This window comes from Telmatherina bonti, assembly GCF_933228915.1.
Source record: "Telmatherina bonti genome assembly, chromosome: 2".
Classification (NCBI taxonomy): Eukaryota; Metazoa; Chordata; class Actinopteri; order Atheriniformes; family Telmatherinidae; genus Telmatherina; species Telmatherina bonti.
In genome coordinates, this window is record NC_136620.1 from 41,587,446 (window position 1) to 41,607,323 (window position 19,878).

The following is a 19,878-nucleotide window of genomic DNA, read 5'->3' on the forward strand; positions in this document are numbered from 1 at the left end:
TTCCATCCTGAACTTTCCGTCCTGAACATTTCGTTCTTAACATTTCATCCTGAAAATTTCATCCTGAACATTCCATCCTGAACATTTCCTCCTGAACATTTCATTCTGAACATTTCATCTATAACATTCCGTCCTGAACATTCCATCCTGAAAATTTCCTCCTGAACATTCCATCCTGAACATTCTGTCCTGAACATTCCATCCTGAACATTCTATCATGAACATTCCATCCAGAACATTCTATCTTGAACAATTAATCCTGAACATTCCATCCTGAACATTTCCCCCTGAACATTTCATTCTGAACATTTCATCTATAACATTCCGTCCTGAACATTCCATCCTGAAAATTTCCTCCTGAACATTTTATCCTGAACATTCCATCCTGCACTTTCCATCCTAAACATTCCGTCCTGAACATTCTATCATGAAAATTCCATCCAGAACATTTCGTTCTGAACATTTCATCCTGAACATTTCATTCAGAACATTCTATCTTGAACATTCCAGTCCGAACATTCCATCCTGAACATATAATCCTGAACATTCTGTCCTGAACATTCCATCCTGAACATTCTATCATGAACATTCAATCCACAACATTCTATCTTGAACAATTAATCCTGAACATTCCGTCCTAAACATTCCATCCTGAACATTCCATCCTGAACATTCCATCCAGAACATTCTATCTTGAACAATTAATCCTGAACATTCCGTCCTAAACATTCCATCAAGAAAATTTCATCTTGAACATTCCATCCAGAACATTTCATCTTGAGCATTCTATCTTGAACATTCCATCCTGAACATTTAATCCTGAACATTCCGTCCTGAACATTTCATCAAAAACATTCTATCTTGAACATTCCATCCTAAACATTCAATCCTGAACATTCCATCCTGAACATTTTATCCTGAACAATCCATCCTGAACATTCCATCCAAAACATTCGATCTTGAACATTCCATCCTGAACATTTCATCCTGACCAATCTGTCCTGAACAATTCATCCTGAACATTCCATCCTGAACATTTCATCCTGAACATTCCCTTGTGAACATTCCGTCCAGAACATTCTATCTTGAACATTCCATCCTGAACTTTCCATTCTGAACATTTCATCCTGAACATTCCATCCTGAACATTTCATACTGAACATTCCATCCTGAACATTCAATCCTGAACATTCTATCTTGAACATTCCATCCTGAACATGCCGTCCTGAACATGCCGTCCTGAACATTCCGTCCTGAACATTCCGTTGTGAACATTCCATCCTGAACTTTCCATTCTGAACATTTCATCCTGAACATTTCATCCTGAACATTCCATCCTGAACATTCAATCCTGAACATTTCGTCCTGAACATTCCGTTGTGAACATTCCGTCCAGAACATTCCATCCTGAACATTTCCTCCTGAACATTTTATCCTGAACATTCCATCCAGAACATTTAATCCTGAACATTCCATCCTATACATTCCATCCTGAACATTCTATCATGAACATTCCATCCTTAACATTCAAGCCTGAACATTCCATCCTAAACATTCCATCCTGAACATTTCATCCTGAACATTCCATCCTGAACATTCCGTTGTGAACATTCCGTCCAGAACATTCCATCCTGAACATTTCATCCTGAACATTCCGTCCTGAACATTTCGTCCTGAACATTCCGTTCTGAACATTTCATCCTGACCATTCTATCTTGAACATTCCATCCTGAACATTCCGTTGTGAACATTCCGTTGTGAACATTCCGTTGTGAACATTCCGTTGTGAACATTCCGTCCAGAACATTCTATCTTGAACATTCCATCCTGAACATTTCATCCTGAACATTCCATCCTGAACCTTCTATCTTGAACATTCTATCCTGAACATTCCATCCTGAACATTCTATCCTGAACATTCTATCCTGAACATTCAATCCAGAAAATTCCATCCTGACCAATCTGTCCTGAACAATTAATCCTGAACATTGTATCTTGAACATTCCATCCTGAACATTTCATCCTGAACATTCTATCTTGAACATTCCATCCTGAACATTCCATCCTGAAAATTTCATCCTGAACATTCGATCTTGAACATTCCATCCTGAACATTTCATCATGACCAATCTGTCCTGAACAATTAATCCTGAACATTCCATCCTGAACATTCCGTCCTGAACATTCCCTTGTGAACATTCCGTCCTGAACATTCTATCTTGAACATTCCATCCTGAGCATTCAATCCTGAAATTTCCGTCCTGAACATTCCATCCAGAACATTTAACCCTGAACATTCCATCCTGAACATTCCGTCCTGAACATTCCGTCCTGAACATTTCGTCCTGAACATTCGATCTTGAACATTCCATCCTGAACATTCTATCTTGAACATTCCATCCTGAACATTTCATCCTGAACATTCTATCTTGAACATTCCATCCTGAACATTCCGTCCTGAACATTCCGTCCTGAAAATTTCATCCTGAACATTTCATCATGACCAATCTGTCCTGAACAATTAATCCTGAACATTCCATCCTGAACATTCCGTCCTGAACATTCCCTTGTGAACATTCCGTCCTGAACATTCTATCTTGAACATTCCATCCTGAGCATTCAATCCTGAAATTTCCGTCCTGAACATTCCATCCAGAACATTTAACCCTGAACATTCCATCCTGAACATTCCGTCCTGAACATTTCGTCCTGAACATTCCGTCCTGAACATTCCGTCCTGAACATTCCATCCAGAACATTTAACCCTGAACATTCCATTCTGAAAATTTCATCCTGAACATTCCATCCTGAACAATCCGTCCTGAAAATTTCATCCTGAACATTCGATCTTGAACATTCCATCCTGAACATTTCATCCTGACCAATCTGTCCTGAACAATTCATCCTGAACATTCCATCCTGAACATTCAATCCTGAACATTTTATCCTGATCATTCCATTCTGAACATTCTGTCCTGAACATTCCATCCTGAACATGTCATCCTGAACATTCCATCCATAACATTCTATCCTGAACATTCAATCCTGAACATTCAATCCTGAAGATTTAATCCTGACCAATCTGTCCTGAACAATTCATCCTGAACATTCCATCCTGAACATTCAATCCTGAACAATTCATCCTGAACATTCCATTCTGAACATTCTATCCTGAACATTCAATCCTGAACATTCTGTCCTGAACATTCCATCCATAACATTCTATCTTGAACATTCCATCCTGAACATTCCATCCTGAACATTTCATCCTGAACCTTCTATCTTGAACATTCCATCCTGAACATTCTATCCTGAACATTCTATCCTGAACATTCAATCCAGAAAATTCCATCCTGAACATTTCATCCTGACCAATCTGTCCTGAACAATTCATCCTGAACATTCCATTCAGAAAATTTCATCCTGAACATTCCGTCCTGAACATTCCGTCCTGAAAATTTCGTCCTGAACATTCGATCTTGAACATTCCATCCTGAACATTCTATCTTGAACATTCCATCCTAAACATTTCATCCTGAACATTCTATCTTGAACATTCCATCCTGAACATTCCGTCCTGAACATTCCGTCCTGAACATTCCGTCCTGAAAATTTCGTCCTGAAATTTTCGTCCTGAACATTCGATCTTGAACATTCCATCCTGAACATTCTATCTTGAACATTCCATCCTGAACATTTCATCCTGAACATTCTATCTTGAACATTCCATCCTGAACATTCCGTCCTGAACATTTCATCCTGAACATTCGATCTTGAACATTCCATCCTGAACATTTCATCATGACCAATCTGTCCTGAACAATTAATCCTGAACATTCCATCCTGAACATTTAATCCTGAACATTCCCTTGTGAACATTCCGTCCTGAACATTCTATCTTGAACATTCCATCCTGAGCAGTCAATCCTGAAATTTCCATCCTGAACATTCCATCCAGAACATTTAACCCTGAACATTCCATCCTGAACATTTAACCCTGAACATTCCATCCTGAACATTTCGTCCTGAACATTCCATCCTGAACATTCTATCTTGAACATTCCATCCTGAACATTCTATCCTGAACATTCAATCCAGAAAATTCCATCCTGAACATTTCATCCTGACCAATCTGTCCTGAACAATTCATCCTGAACATTCCATTCTGAAAATTTCATCCTGAACATTCCGTCCTGAACATTCCGTCCTGAAAATTTCGTCCTGAACATTCGATCTTGAACATTCCATCCTGAACAATCCGTCCTGAACATTCGATCTTGAACATTCCATCCTGAACATTTCATCCTGACCAATCTGTCCTGAACAATTCATCCTGAACATTCCATCCTGAACATTCCGTCCTGAACATTCCGTCCTGAAAATTTCGTCCTGAAAATTTCGTCCTGAACATTCGATCTTGAACATTCTATCTTGAACATTCCATCCTGAACATTCTATCTTGAACATTCCATCCTGAACATTCCATCCTGAACATTCCGTCCTGAACATTTCATCCTGAACATTCGATCTTGAACATTCCATCCTGAACATTTAATCCTGAACATTCCCTTGTGAACATTCCGTCCTGAACATTCTATCTTGAACATTCCATCCTGAGCATTCAATCCTGAAATTTCCATCCTGAACATTCCATCCAGAACATTTAACCCTGAACATTCCATCCTGAACATTTAACCCTGAACATTCCATCCTGAACATTTCGTCCTGAACATTCCATCCTGAACATTCTATCTTGAACATTCCATCCTGAACATTCTATCCTGAACATTCAATCCAGAAAATTCCATCCTGAACATTTCATCCTGACCAATCTCTCCTGAACAATTCATCCTGAACATTCCATTCTGAAAATTTCATCCTGAACATTCCGTCCTGAACATTCCGTCCTGAAAATTTCGTCCTGAACATTCGATCTTGAACATTCCATCCTGAACAATCCGTCCTGAACATTCGATCTTGAACATTCCATCCTGAACATTTCATCCTGACCAATCTGTCCTGAACAATTCATCCTGAACATTCCATCCTGAACATTTCATCCTGAACATTCCCTTGTGAACATTCCGTCCAGAACATTCTATCTTGAACTTTCCATTCTGAACATTTCATCCTGAACATTCCATCCTGAACATTCAATCCTGAACATTCTATCTTGAACATTCCATCCTGAACATTTCATCCTGAACATTTCATTCTGAACATTCTATCTTGAACATTCCGTCCTGAACATTCCGTCCTGAACATTTCGTCCTTAACATTTCGTCCTGAACATTCAATACTGAACATTCCATCCTGAACATTCTATCTTGAACATTCCATCCTGAGCATTCAATCCTGAAATTTCCGTCCTGAACATTCCATCCAGAACATTTAACCCTGAACATTCCATCCTGAACATTCCGTCCTGAACATTTCGTCCTGAACATTCCGTCCTGAACATTCCGTCCTGAACATTCCATCCAGAACATTTAACCCTGAACATTCCATTCTGAAAATTTCATCCTGAACATTCCATCCTGAACAATCCGTCCTGAAAATTTCATCCTGAACATTCGATCTTGAACATTCCATCCTGAACATTTCATCCTGACCAATCTGTCCTGAACAATTCATCCTGAACATTCCATCCTGAACATTTCATCCTGAACATTCCCTTGTGAACATTCCGTCCAGAACATTCTATCTTGAACTTTCCATTCTGAACATTTCATCCTGAACATTCCATCCTGAACATTCAATCCTGAACATTCTATCTTGAACATTCCATCCTGAACATTTCATCCTGAACATTTCATCCTGAACATTCTATCTTGAACATTCCGTCCTGAACATTTCGTCCTTAACATTTCGTCCTGAACATTCAATACTGAACATTCCATCCTGAACATTCTATCTTGAACATTCCATCCTGAGCATTCAATCCTGAAATTTCCGTCCTGAACATTCCATCCAGAACATTTAACCCTGAACATTCCATCCTGAACATTCCGTCCTGAACATTTCGTCCTGAACATTCCGTCCTGAACATTCCGTCCTGAACATTCCATCCAGAACATTTAACCCTGAACATTCCATTCTGAAAATTTCATCCTGAACATTCCATCCTGAACAATCCGTCCTGAAAATTTCATCCTGAACATTCGATCTTGAACATTCCATCCTGAACATTTCATCCTGACCAATCTGTCCTGAACAATTCATCCTGAACATTCCATCCTGAACATTCAATCCTGAACATTTTATCCTGATCATTCCATTCTGAACATTCAGTCCTGAACATTCTGTCCTGAACATTCCATCCTGAACATGTCATCCTGAACATTCCATCCATAACATTCTATCCTGAACATTCAATCCTGAACATTCAATCCTGAAGATTTAATCCTGACCAATCTGTCCTGAACAATTCATCCTGAACATTCCATCCTGAACATTCAATCCTGAACATTTCATCCTGAACATTCCATTCTGAACATTCCATCCTGAACATTCAATCCTGAACATTCTGTCCTGAACATTCCATCCTGAACATTCCATCCATAACATTCTATCTTGAACATTCCATCCTGAACATTCCATCCTGAACATTTCATCCTGAACCTTCTATCTTGAACATTCCATCCTGAACATTCTATCCTGAACATTCTATCCTGAACATTCAATCCAGAAAATTCCATCCTGAACATTTCATCCTGACCAATCTGTCCTGAACAATTCATCCTGAACATTCCATTCAGAAAATTTCATCCTGAACATTCCGTCCTGAACATTCCGTCCTGAAAATTTCGTCCTGAACATTCGATCTTGAACATTCCATCCTGAACATTCTATCTTGAACATTCCATCCTAAACATTTCATCCTGAACATTCTATCTTGAACATTCCATCCTGAACATTCCGTCCTGAACATTCCGTCCTGAACATTCCGTCCTGAAAATTTCGTCCTGAACATTCGATCTTGAACATTCCATCCTGAACATTCTATCTTGAACATTCCATCCTGAACATTTCATCCTGAACATTCTATCTTGAACATTCCATCCTGAACATTCCATCCTGAACATTCCGTCCTGAACATTTCATCCTGAACATTCGATCTTGAACATTCCATCCTGAACATTTCATCATGACCAATCTGTCCTGAACAATTCATCCTGAACATTCCATCCTGAACATTTAATCCTGAACATTCCCTTGTGAACATTCCGTCCTGAACATTCTATCTTGAACATTCCATCCTGAGCAGTCAATCCTGAAATTTCCATCCTGAACATTCCATCCAGAACATTTAACCCTGAACATTCCATCCTGAACATTTAACCCTGAACATTCCATCCTGAACATTTCGTCCTGAACATTCTATCTTGAACATTCCATCCTGAACATTCTATCCTGAACATTCAATCCAGAAAATTCCATCCTGAACATTTCATCCTGACCAATCTGTCCTGAACAATTCATCCTGAACATTCCATTCTGAAAATTTCATCCTGAACATTCCGTCCTGAACATTCCGTCCTGAAAATTTCGTCCTGAACATTCGATCTTGAACATTCCATCCTGAACAATCCGTCCTGAACATTCGATCTTGAACATTCCATCCTGAACATTTCATCCTGACCAATCTGTCCTGAACAATTCATCCTGAACATTCCATCCTGAACATTCCATCCTGAACATTCCGTCCTGAACATTCCGTCCTGAAAATTTCGTCCTGAAAATTTCGTCCTGAACATTCGATCTTGAACATTCCATCCTGAACATTCTATCTTGAACATTCCATCCTGAACATTCTATCTTGAACATTCCATCCTGAACATTCCATCCTGAACATTCCATCCTGAACATTCCGTCCTGAACATTTCATCCTGAACATTCGATCTTGAACATTCCATCCTGAACATTTAATCCTGAACATTCCCTTGTGAACATTCCGTCCTGAACATTCTATCTTGAACATTCCATCCTGAGCATTCAATCCTGAAATTTCCATCCTGAACATTCCATCCAGAACATTTAACCCTGAACATTCCATCCTGAACATTTCGTCCTGAACATTCCATCCTGAACATTCTATCTTGAACATTCCATCCTGAACATTCTATCCTGAACATTCAATCCAGAAAATTCCATCCTGAACATTTCATCCTGACCAATCTCTCCTGAACAATTCATCCTGAACATTCCATTCTGAAAATTTCATCCTGAACATTCCATCCTGAACATTCCGTCCTGAACATTCCGTCCTGAAAATTTCGTCCTGAACATTCGATCTTGAACATTCCATCCTGAACAATCCGTCCTGAACATTCGATCTTGAACATTCCATCCTGAACATTTCATCCTGACCAATCTGTCCTGAACAATTCATCCTGAACATTCCATCCTGAACATTCCATCCTGAACATTCCCTTGTGAACATTCCGTCCAGAACATTCTATCTTGAACTTTCCATTCTGAACATTTCATCCTGAACATTTCATCCTGAACATTCCATCCTGAACATTCAATCCTGAACATTCTATCTTGAACATTCCATCCTGAACATTTCATCCTGAACATTTCATCCTGAACATTCTATCTTGAACATTCCGTCCTGAACATTCCGTCCTGAACATTTCGTCCTTAACATTTCGTCCTGAACATTCAATACTGAACATTCCATCCTGAACATTCTATCTTGAACATTCCGTCCTGAACATTCTATCTTGAACATTCCATCCTGAACATTCCGTCCTGAACATTGCGTCCTGAACATTCCGTCCTGAACATTCCGTCCTGAACTTTCCATCCTGAACATTCTATCTTGAACATTCCGTCCTGAACATTTCATCCTCAACATTCCATCCTGAACATTTCATCCTCAACATTCCATCCTGAACATTTCATCCTGAATATGAGGCTGTTTATGTGAGATGAGGTTTCATAAATATATTCAGCGTCTGGAGATCCGAACTGACTGGAAGTTGTGGAAAGGATCTCAGACCTGGTCTAGGACTTGACTGGATCCTGCCCTCATGTCTTCATGAATAAATACAGAGCCTAGTGGAGGAACGGACCAGGTCAGGTCCAGGTCCAGACCAGGTCTAGACCAGGTCCAGACCAGGTTCGGTCCGGACCAGGTCCAGACCAGGTCTGGACCAGGTCCAGACCAGGTCCAGATCAGGTCCAGATCAGGTCCAGACCAGGTCAGAAGGACAACGGTGGAATCAGAGAGATAAAATGAAGCTTGTGTACCAGAAGGACAGGGTGAAGTCTGTGACGTATCTTTCGCTCTCCCGGACCAGGAAGGTCCCGTCTTGTCCTCCAGTCTCTGCGCAGTAGTCGTGGATCAGTCTCTCGGCCATGAGCCGGCCCTCCTTCATGTGACCGTGGAACCACGGCTCGGCACAGTGAAGGTCCTGATACTGAGAAGAAGAACCATAAAAGATTGTGTGTTTATTAGTTACCTTGTGTTTCTAAATAATTTTCTGGGTAAAAATGCTGAATAATTCATCGGTTTCTTAATTTTCCCTCTACGGTGTGAGTCAGCTGGTAGTGGTCACTGTGGTGGAACCATATTTACAAGCTTTTTTCTTGCATATTTATAAAGGAGGATAATTTATGTATAAATGAAGCGCTGCACTGGATTTAAGGGAGTCCTCCAACGCATGAGCTCTCACTGAAGAATGAATAAATACATGATATAACTGAACATAAATGCATAGATTGTATTTACACAAGTTTGTCTTTGTGTTAACTAGGTAAAGAAAATGACATCAATAGTTTATAGAATATTTACACTATAATTTAATAAATATTCTATAGAATACATTAAAAACAATCAATAAATAAAATAAACTCAAAATATCACTAATAATAAGTATGATAGAGGTAAAATACTGTAATTTATTGTTTTTTGTTAATGCATTAAAGGGTTAGATACTTCAGTTTGGCTTCTGACCTTCCTGGGATCTTCCTCTTCCTCTTCATACTCCTCTGCATAATACAGCTTGTCATCAGAAATCACGCAGTAGTGCTTGTTCCATCGCTAGAATGAGAAAAGTTCTGTTAAAAACTGGATTAAAACCTAAATCTGCCCCTGTGTGTCATGTCAGCTGCTCTGCTGACAGAGAAGGAAAGTTTGGCTCCTGCAACGCTTCAGGAGACGAGACGAGACTGAACAGACTGGTAAGGAAAGCCAGCTCTGTGCTGGGGGGTCCACTTGATTCATGGAGGAGGTGGGAGACCGGAGGATGCTGGCAGAACCCTCCTCCCAGACGGGGAAGACCCCGTGCACAGCACTGTGGAGCTCATTTAGCAACAAGCTGCTCCATCCACGCCGTGTGAGGGTTACCGCAGGTCCTCCTCCCTGCTGCTGCAGACTTTACAACCAGGAAACCATGTGTGTGTGTGTGTGTGCTGTTGTGACAATGTGTTGCTCCTCGGTTCAGACAGTACCTGGTCCACAGGGTCCCAGATCTCCAGATCTCCTTGTTTCTGGCCCTTCCGGAAGTCCTTACTGGTCCCACCGCCCTCCACGTTCAGCTTCTTGTGCTGCTCGAGGACAACAAGGAGAGTCGTCCTGATTTCCGGCAGATAGAAACATCTGCTGACAGACATGTTCACACACCTTCAGGATGATCTTCCCCTTCAGCTGCGTGGGAGAAGGCAGCTGCTCGGCCATGTGCTCCACAGGCTCGGACAGAAGTTTGTCTCCAAACACATCTTTAAAGATGCGCGCCATCTGCCGCTGCTGCTCGATGGGACAGTGCTCCTCTATGGACAGAATCACTGGGAAGCTGAGGCAGAAGCAGATATTTTAACAGCTGGAAACGCTGACAGATTCATGTGTGGAGGGGCAACTATAACAACCATGACACATCTGACCATTTCAGCAAACTTTAACTGGACTTAATGGACACCAAGAGGATTTTCTGGACACCAGGGGAGTCTGGCCGACATCAGTGACCTCAGGCGAACCAAACGTCACACAGAAGCGCTCGCTACGAGGTGAAAATGATGAAATATCATGCTGGTGGATTTTTATTCAGCGTAGCCGGTGGTAAAGGTTTGTTAAATGGTTGCTGTGCTCATCCTGACGGTTCTGGTGGGTAAAACTGGACCCGCTGGTTTTGGTTTTTTCTCCGAAACAATCTTCATCACTTCCTTCTTCTTCAGGCTTTACATTGGCAGACGTCACTTTCTGATTGGTCGCTGGGTAGTCTGCAAGCCGACCCAGACCGCCGCGGCCTCTTCGGTCCAGTCTGTGTTCATTCTGCACCAAACGGATCGTACGGCCCCTGGAAGAGGACCAGGGTCCGTCTGAGTCGGACCAAACAGCTGCAGAGTTGACACACCGAAAAGTCTCTGGAACTGATGTCACAGTTTAATTTGCATAATGGCCCAGTTACATATGATTATATTGGAGAGAGAAATAACATCGTAAATATGTTTAGAACTTAAATAAACTTTTTTACATGTCTGGTTTGTTTCATCGAGTGTAGTTTGTCTTTTCCCTTCAGTCGACACAGGAAGTTTAATGTTCTACATTAATAAGTAATCATACGTATTGGTGCAACAATACATCAATCCACAACAATATATTGATCATGTGGTCAATAAGCTGATAACATTGATCCAAAATGGTTCAAAAATCGATATTATCAGGATTTATAAGACTTTTATTTTGAAAGGTCTGCATTCTGAGTCCCTCTGCCATGTCTTTGCTTTAAGAACGATTTATTAAAATGGATGAATTTAAATCTCTGCGTTCAGGAATGAAACGTTGCACGATGTTCTAGTTGTGATTTGGACATGATGACTTTTCAGGACATAAATCAGCACGTTTACATTCTGATTGTTTCTGGGATGGGAGTTGTTTCTGCACATGCTTGTACTGATGGGGGGGGGGGGGGGGGGGGGACTTTCATTAAAAACCCACCGGGACGTGGCGGATCGTCGGGCTTATAGCAGCTCAGTAGCCTGAGGATGAGTCCTGCTTGCAGAACGGGACCTGTAGGTAGAAGACCACTAACACCGTTCTGCTCAGAACTGGTCCAGCTGGTCCACTTATGATCCAAACGCCACCGAGCCGAAGATTTCATACGACTGTCTGAGGTGCAGTTAAAGCGTGTGATTTATGCTCATCCAGACTGGTTAAATAATGTAAAATAATCCACAATGTGGGCTGGGATCTCTGATCCGCCTGCTTTCAGCCAGATGGACGAAACAAACAGCGACGCTCTGCAGGAAGAGGACAGAAAGCTGTTCTGACTCTTACTCGGAGGTGACAAAGGCATGCTCATTGATGGCTTTAACCACATCCTCAAACTTGATCTTGGTGGTCCGGGTCCAGCCGTGGTAGATGATGGGCTCCCCGGGGCCTTCCCAGCAGTCCACTGCATGATTCATCCACAGAAACACTGAGTCAACCAGGACACGAGGAATAAGCCAGAAGCTGGAAGTCTGATCAGATCTGCTTCACTCACATTCCACACAGCGACATCCCAGACGGAGACAGCGGACGTACGCCTCGGTGGAGGACTCGCTGCGCAGCTGATCACCCGTCAGGTATCTGGTGAAGGAAAACACACCGATTAGACATTTATACCGTGTGTGTTGTCACTAAGCATGTCATCTATATGATAAAGGATCTTCATGGTTTTATTCATATCTTTATCTATGAGTATCTATAATTCAGTACAAGAACAGATTAATAATAAGGACAAGAACAAAAATACAAGAAGAGACGAAAGAAATGACTGCAAGGCAAGAACAGCCTAAAAACCACAAGATTACACAAAACAGCATCAGACAACGACGAAATTTTGTCTTCAGATGACCAAAAACAGGCTGAAAGAAACTGGAGGCCAAACAGACGTGTTGTGTGACGAGCTGATCCAGTAATGAGACAAAGGGTTGTTCATGTCCAGATTGCAGATCTCCGAGAACTTCTCGTCCCAAACAGAATTCTCCTTGGAAAACAGGAACCCCAGGAACTGCAGATATGTGAAAAAACCAATGTTATTATTCCATCCCTGTGTATTCAACAGACTCAGTGGCATAAAAACACCTGAAAGACAAGAAAATGAACTAAAACCAGACATTTCAGGCAGTCTGGACGAGTAACAGGACCGCATCGACAACATGTTAGTTCAGGTGAAATTCTCAGGTATTTCATGATACAGGTACATCAGAAAATTAGAATATCATGAAAAAGTTCAATATCTTTAATCCCTCATGTCAGAATGTGAAACCCAGATGTTATATAGACTTATTACACATAGAGTGAAACATTTTAACCATTTATTTCTAGACAGGTTGATGACTGTGGTTTATAGATAATGAAAAGCCACAATGTCTCAGAAAATCTGAATATTGCATAAGATAAATGGAAAAAAAGGACATTTTAAACAGACTTCTGAACAGTATGATCATTTCCATGCCTCAGTACCTGGTTGGACCTCCTGCATGAATTACTGCATCAACACGGCGTGGCAATGGAAGCCACCAGCGTGTGGCGCTGTTCAGGTGTAATGGAAGCCCAGGTTGCTCTGATAGCAGCCTTCAGGTCGTCTACATGGTTGGGTCTGGTGTCTCTCATCTTCCTCCTGACCCCTCAGATCCTCTACGGGGTTCAGATCAGGTGGTCTGTTGGCCGATCCAGCGCAGTAACAGCGTGGTCATGGAAGCAGCTTTTGGTACCTTTGGCAGTGTAGGCAGGAGTCCTGCTGGGAAATGAAATCTGCATCTCCATAAAGCTTGTCAGCAGAAGGAATGTCTCTAAAATGTCCTGCTAGATGCTGTGTTGACTGTGACCTTCAGAAAACCCAGTGGAGCAACACCAGCAGATGACATGGCTCCCAAACCATCACTGACTGTGGAAACTTCCCTCTGGACTTCCAGCAACATGGATTCTGGGCCTCTCCACTCTTCCTCCAGACTCTGGGACCTTGGTTTCCACATGAAATGCAGAACCTGCTTCCATCTGAGATCCAGTCCTTTTCCTCCGTAGCCCAGGTGAGATGCTTCTGTCGGTGTCTCTGGTCCAGGAGTGGCTCGACACGAGGAATGGGACATCTGTAGTCCATGTCTAGGATCCGTCTGGGCGTAGCGGCTCTTGATGAGTCCAGCTTCAGTCCACTCCTTGTGAAGCATCCCAGATTCCTGACAATCCTCTCCAGGCGGTTCTGTCTTCTGCTGGTGCACCTTTTCCTTCCACTCAGCTTTCCATTAACATGCTTGGATCCAGCTCTCTGAACAAGCAGCTTCTTTAGAAATGACCTTTCTGGCTTTCCCTCCTTGTGGAGGGTCAATGATGGTCTTCTGGACATCTGTCAGGTCAGCAGTCTTCCCCATTGTTGTGTCGCCGTCTGACCCAGACTGAGACCATTTAAAGGTTTAGGAGACCTTTGCAGGTGTTTTCAGTTGATTCAGGTGTGACACCATGACTTTCTAAGATTGAAGTTTTTCACAATATTCTAATTTTCTGAGACATTTTGGGTTTTCATATCTATAAGCTGCAATTATCACAATTTCAAGGACTGAATATTTGAAATGTTTCACTCTATGTGTAATACATCTATATAATATATAGGTTATATATATATATATATATATATATATATATATATATATATATATATATATATATATATATATATATATATATAAGTTAAAAAATATTGAACTTTTATTGAACATTTTCTGAGATGTACTTGTAATATGATGTATGGGCTGGTTTTTTATAAACAGGTAGCTAGAGAGCCAGGGATCCAGATTCCAGATAACCAGGTAACCAGGTAGCCAGGTATTCAGATATCCAGATAACCAGATAACCAGGTATCCAGATAACCAGGTAGCCAGGTATTCAGATAACCAGGTAGCCAGGTATCCAGATATCCAGATAACCAGATAACCAGGTATCCAGATAACCAGGTAGCCAGATATCCAGATAACCAGATAACCAGGTAACCACATCGCCAGGTATCCAGATAACCAGGTAGCCAGATAGCCAGGTAGCCAGATAACAAGGTAACCACATAGCCAGGTAACCAGATAACCAGGTAGCCACATAGCCAGGTATCCAGATAACCAGGTGGCCAGATAGCCAGGTAGCCAGATAACCAGGTAACCACATAGCCAGGTATCCAGATAACCAGGTAGCCAGGTATCCAGATAACCAGGTAGCCAGATAACCAGGTAACCACATAGCCAGATAACCAGGTAACCAGGTAACCAGCATGTCCATGTGGGGCCCATAAAGGTCAAATTTGTGCTGTGTAGGTACTGAGTGGAGCTGGACCCATGTGGGCTGTATGAACCTCATTAAGGATGTAGGTGGGCTAAGTGGGCATGGGGGCCACAGGTTGGCTGGCTAAATGGAAACCCAGCTGAAACCAGAACCAACTAGAAACCCATATGGACAAACACAGGAGAGGTTTCCATGGAATCTCCAGACCAACACTCCCAACCTTACGTGCCTCTTGTGGACATACCGGCTGTGATCAATCTATCAATCAAAAATCTCTAAACTGCAGAAATTCCTGATCTGAACCTCATCTGTTATTAGAGTGGTTACCATGGCAACGAGTCTGCTTTGTAAAACTTCTGGCCCAGGTGACGCATACCTCGCTGACCGTGAACTCGGGATCGTTGGTTTTCCTCATGGTGTCATCAATAAAAGAGGTCATCAGCTCCCTGACCCGATTGATGTTATTGGCCCAGGTTTCCTGGAAAAGCGTTTGTCTTGTGAGCGTTTGTGTTCGCATCCCTCCCACCTGATGGACAAATTCAGCCCTGCAGCTTCAGAGTTTTACCTTTTGATCGTAAATGAGAAATCGCTGGAAATCGTGCAGCAGAACAGCTGAAGCGTCTGGTTTATCTGTGTTACTGTATGATGGAAAACAACACGTTAACGCGCCGTCACATGCGTGTTCAGGCTTTCTAACTAAATTACTGAAACAGGACCTCACCCCAGAATAAATGAACACGCTTCCTTTTTGAACTCGTCAAGGATCTGAGAATAGATTTTAAATAAAATGCAGCGTTAATTTAAATGGCAGATTAATAACAATATAAAGATCAGACATCCAGACTCACCTCATTCTGTTCAAACATGATCAGGTTATAAAACTTGTGAAACTGCTCAAAGTCCAGACGGTCTTTCTTTACTCCCACTTCCTGTGAAAGCAGAAGACGAAACCGGATCAACACAAGAGAACTTCCAGCAGCTGAAATGACCCAAACCAGGTCAAGCCAACGCTCCCAGACGGTCATGTTTCAGGACAAACTAGATGCGTACCAACAACTTGTCTTTCAGAGTTCGGGAGCTTGGCGTCTTGTAGTTCAGCATCGGAAGCAAAGCCTTCAGTTCCTTCACAGAAATGCTGTAAAAACACAACCAGATAATATAATCTGCCGCATGAACGGACATATTTTACACTTTTTACATGTCCAGTAACATGCAGTATCGGACATGAACAGATTGCTCAACTGACACAATGCTGAAGGTAACATAATAGCAACACATTCACATCCATGTCACATTAGGGTAACGAGAAATAAAACATGTTTACATGAAAAACATGATGGAAATATTTACAAAGGAAAAAAAACAGGCTAATTTCTCCACATGTTCATGCTTTAGCTAACTGAAAACCAGCTAGCATCCTTGCTAGCTTACTGTTTAAATGGAGCCAGCTCTTAGCTAATCTCTGAGTATCATTTTAGTTCATTTTTAGCTTCAGTATGAAAATCACAATGAACTGAGTTGATGTTCAGTCTCTAAATACATTCAATGAACACTAAATATGATATGGATTCCTCATGTTAGCTTAAAACTAATCTAGTGCTAGCATAGGAAGATGTTTCTGTCCGCCTCCAGTAACCTGTTAATCACCAACTGATATCACCGCTCTCTGTGTATATATATTTATACTTCTTAGAGTTCTACTGAAAGTACTTTTAGAGTTTATTTGTTTATCTTGTTGTTTTCTCTTCATTACCGTAATGTGACTGTCACCGACCCCACTTCGCAGGCAGAGTTTGTGACAGAGTGAAGAGATGATATCAGCATGATATTCATGTGTTCGTACCTGTTTGTCTTGGTCTGATTGACAGAATACATCTGCTTCCTCAGCCAGCTGGACGCATAAAAACACAAAGGTCAGTGAATGCATCACTCTGCTCTGGTTGTGTCAATAACCAAGAAATGAGTCCTGTCCGGTGAATAAAACATGTCTCCAGTGATGGAAACACCGCTGTACGTCTACCTCTCTATGACAGCCGGAGTCGGAGCCGCCAGAGCTTCCTCCCTCAGCATTTCAAGTCCTATCAGCCATTTCTGCGCCTCCTCCGGAGAATCAGCTGGAAGATTTGGAAAGTTGATGTAAAAATCAATGTTTATCATTTCATGAGGCTTCGTACGAAAACACAAAACTGTTGTTCACTGAAACTGCCTGGAACACTTTCAGAAGATCTGGACTGTAGACCAGCAGGTCTCTGGTGGGTTCAGGATCTGGACTGTAGACCAGCAGGTCTCTGGTGGGTTCAGGATCTGGACTGTAGACCAGCAGGTCTCTGGTGGGTTCAGGACCTGGACTGTAGACCAGCGGGTCTCTGGTGGGTTCAGGATCTGGACTGTAGACCAGCAGGTCTCTGGTGGGTTCAGGACCTGGACTGTAGACCAGCGGGTCTCTGGTGGGTTCAGGACCTGGACTGCTCTAACCTGCCAGAGTCGCTACACGCGTGTGGAAATGTACATGTATGAACATTTAAAGTAAGTTGTGGATCTGGAGGATCTGGATGTGAAATACTGAAGTTTTCCTGGAAATAAATGTTTTATTAGAAACACGATGGAATAATCCATTAATATGTAAATACAATCATAAATTGTAAATATCATATAAATATCACGTAAATATTACTTAAAATATCACATAAATAATATGTCGATATCACATAATATTACATAATTATGTTAAAATCATAAGAAATAACACAAAATGTATTTTATTAGATAACATTTAATACAAGTGAAATATTTGTATTCATATTTAATTGAAATTATTAAAAAATATCTAAATTTGGAATGACTGGAATAAACAGCATAGAAAAATGAATAAATGAATATATGAAGAAACGAATTAATGGATTAATGAATATATGAATGAATGGATGGATTAATGAATGAATGAATGGATTAATGAATAAATGAATGAATGGATTCATGAATGAATGAATGAATGAATGGATTAGTGAATGAATGAATTAATGAATGGATTAATGAATGAATGAATGAATGAATGGATTAATGAATGAATGAAGGAATGAATGAATAAATGGAATAATGAATGAATGAATGAATGGATTAATGAATGAATGGATTAATGAATGGATTAATGAATGAATGAATGAATTAATGGATGAATTAATGGATGAATGAATGAATGGATTAATGAATGGATTAATGAATGAATGGATTAATGAATGAATGAATGATTCTTGCCTCACCTCCCAGACTCAGGGTGTTGAGAACGAACTGGGAGCCGTAGAAGATGACAAAGCAGGTGCTCTCGTCGTGCTTGTCCTTCCCGTCCCTGAAACGTTCAAAGTCCTTGGAGTTCCTTCCAGGACGAATCTCCCGGATCTCAGACAGGTCCACTGAAACACAACGCAGAGGAAGAAGTCGCTTCGCTCCCTTCAGACCAGATCTGGGCTCCAGAAACACAAAGCTGCACCATAAAGTCCACCAGCATCACCCTGGTGTGGTTAAACAACATCATGGTACACTGTAATACACTGTGGTACATCAAGGTACATCGTGGTACATCGTGGTACACCGTGGTACATCAAGGTACATCGTGGTACACTGTAATACACCATGGTACATCAAGGTACATCGTGGTACACCGTGGTAAATCAAGGTACATCGTGGTACATCGTGGTACACCGTAATACACCGTGGTACATCGTGGTACATCAAGATACACCGTGGTACATCAAGGTACATTGTGGTACGCCGTGGTACACCGTAATACACCGTGGTACATCAAGGTACACCGTGGTACATCAAGGTACATTGTGGTACACCGTGGTACATCGTGGTACATCAAGGTACACCGTGGTACATCAAGGTACATTGTGGTACGCCGTGGTACATCGTAATACACCGTGGTAAATCAAGGTACATCGTGGTACATCGTGGTACACCGTAATACACCGTGGTACACTGTGGTACATCGTGGTACACCGTAATACACCGTAATACACCGTGGTACATCAAGGTACATCGTGGTACACTGTGGTACACCGTAATACACCGTGGTACATCAAGGTACACCGTGGTACATCAAGGTACATTGTGGTACGCCGTGGTACACCGTAATACACCGTGGTACATCAAGGTACACCGTGGTACATCAAGGTACATTATGGTACACCGTGGTACACCGTAATACACCGTGGTACATCAAGGTACATCGTGGTACACCATGGTACTTCGTGGTGCACCGTGGTACATCGTGGTACATCAAGGTACATCATGGAACAACGTGGTACACCATGGTACATCAAGGTACACCGTGGTACATCAAGGTACATCGTGGTACACCGTGGTACACCGTGCTACATCGTGGTACACTGTGGTACATCATGGTACACCGTGGTACATCAAGGTACACCGTGGTACATCAAGATACATTGTGGTACACCGTGTTACATCGTGGTACACTGTGGTACATCGTGGTACATCATGGTACACCGTGGTACATCAAGGTACATCGTGGTACACCATGGTACACTGTGGTAAACCGTGGTACACTGTGGTACATCATGGTACACCGTGGTACATCAAGGTACATCGTAGTACACCAT

At 41.7% G+C, this 19,878-nt stretch overlaps 1 protein-coding gene across 1 annotated transcript in view; it reads right to left on the bottom strand.

The window, feature by feature from the left end:
* Window positions 1-19,878, bottom strand: part of plcg2 (phospholipase C, gamma 2) — a gene marked incomplete at its 3' end in the record, with an annotated part of 85,825 nt that overhangs the window by 38,949 nt on the left and 26,998 nt on the right. The window contains exons 15-29 of the mRNA XM_079258394.1: window positions 18,517-18,666; window positions 17,277-17,370; window positions 17,100-17,147; window positions 16,307-16,391; window positions 16,105-16,185; window positions 15,978-16,021; window positions 15,822-15,894; window positions 15,633-15,734; window positions 12,883-13,001; window positions 12,492-12,577; window positions 12,284-12,401; window positions 10,634-10,802; window positions 10,462-10,557; window positions 9,965-10,051; window positions 9,259-9,428 (exon numbers count right to left, since the gene is read on the bottom strand). Of these exons, the coding sequence (XP_079114520.1) occupies window positions 9,259-9,428; window positions 9,965-10,051; window positions 10,462-10,557; window positions 10,634-10,802; window positions 12,284-12,401; window positions 12,492-12,577; window positions 12,883-13,001; window positions 15,633-15,734; window positions 15,822-15,894; window positions 15,978-16,021; window positions 16,105-16,185; window positions 16,307-16,391; window positions 17,100-17,147; window positions 17,277-17,370; window positions 18,517-18,666 (1,522 nt within the window). The remainder of the gene's footprint in view (window positions 1-9,258; window positions 9,429-9,964; window positions 10,052-10,461; window positions 10,558-10,633; window positions 10,803-12,283; window positions 12,402-12,491; window positions 12,578-12,882; window positions 13,002-15,632; window positions 15,735-15,821; window positions 15,895-15,977; window positions 16,022-16,104; window positions 16,186-16,306; window positions 16,392-17,099; window positions 17,148-17,276; window positions 17,371-18,516; window positions 18,667-19,878) is intronic.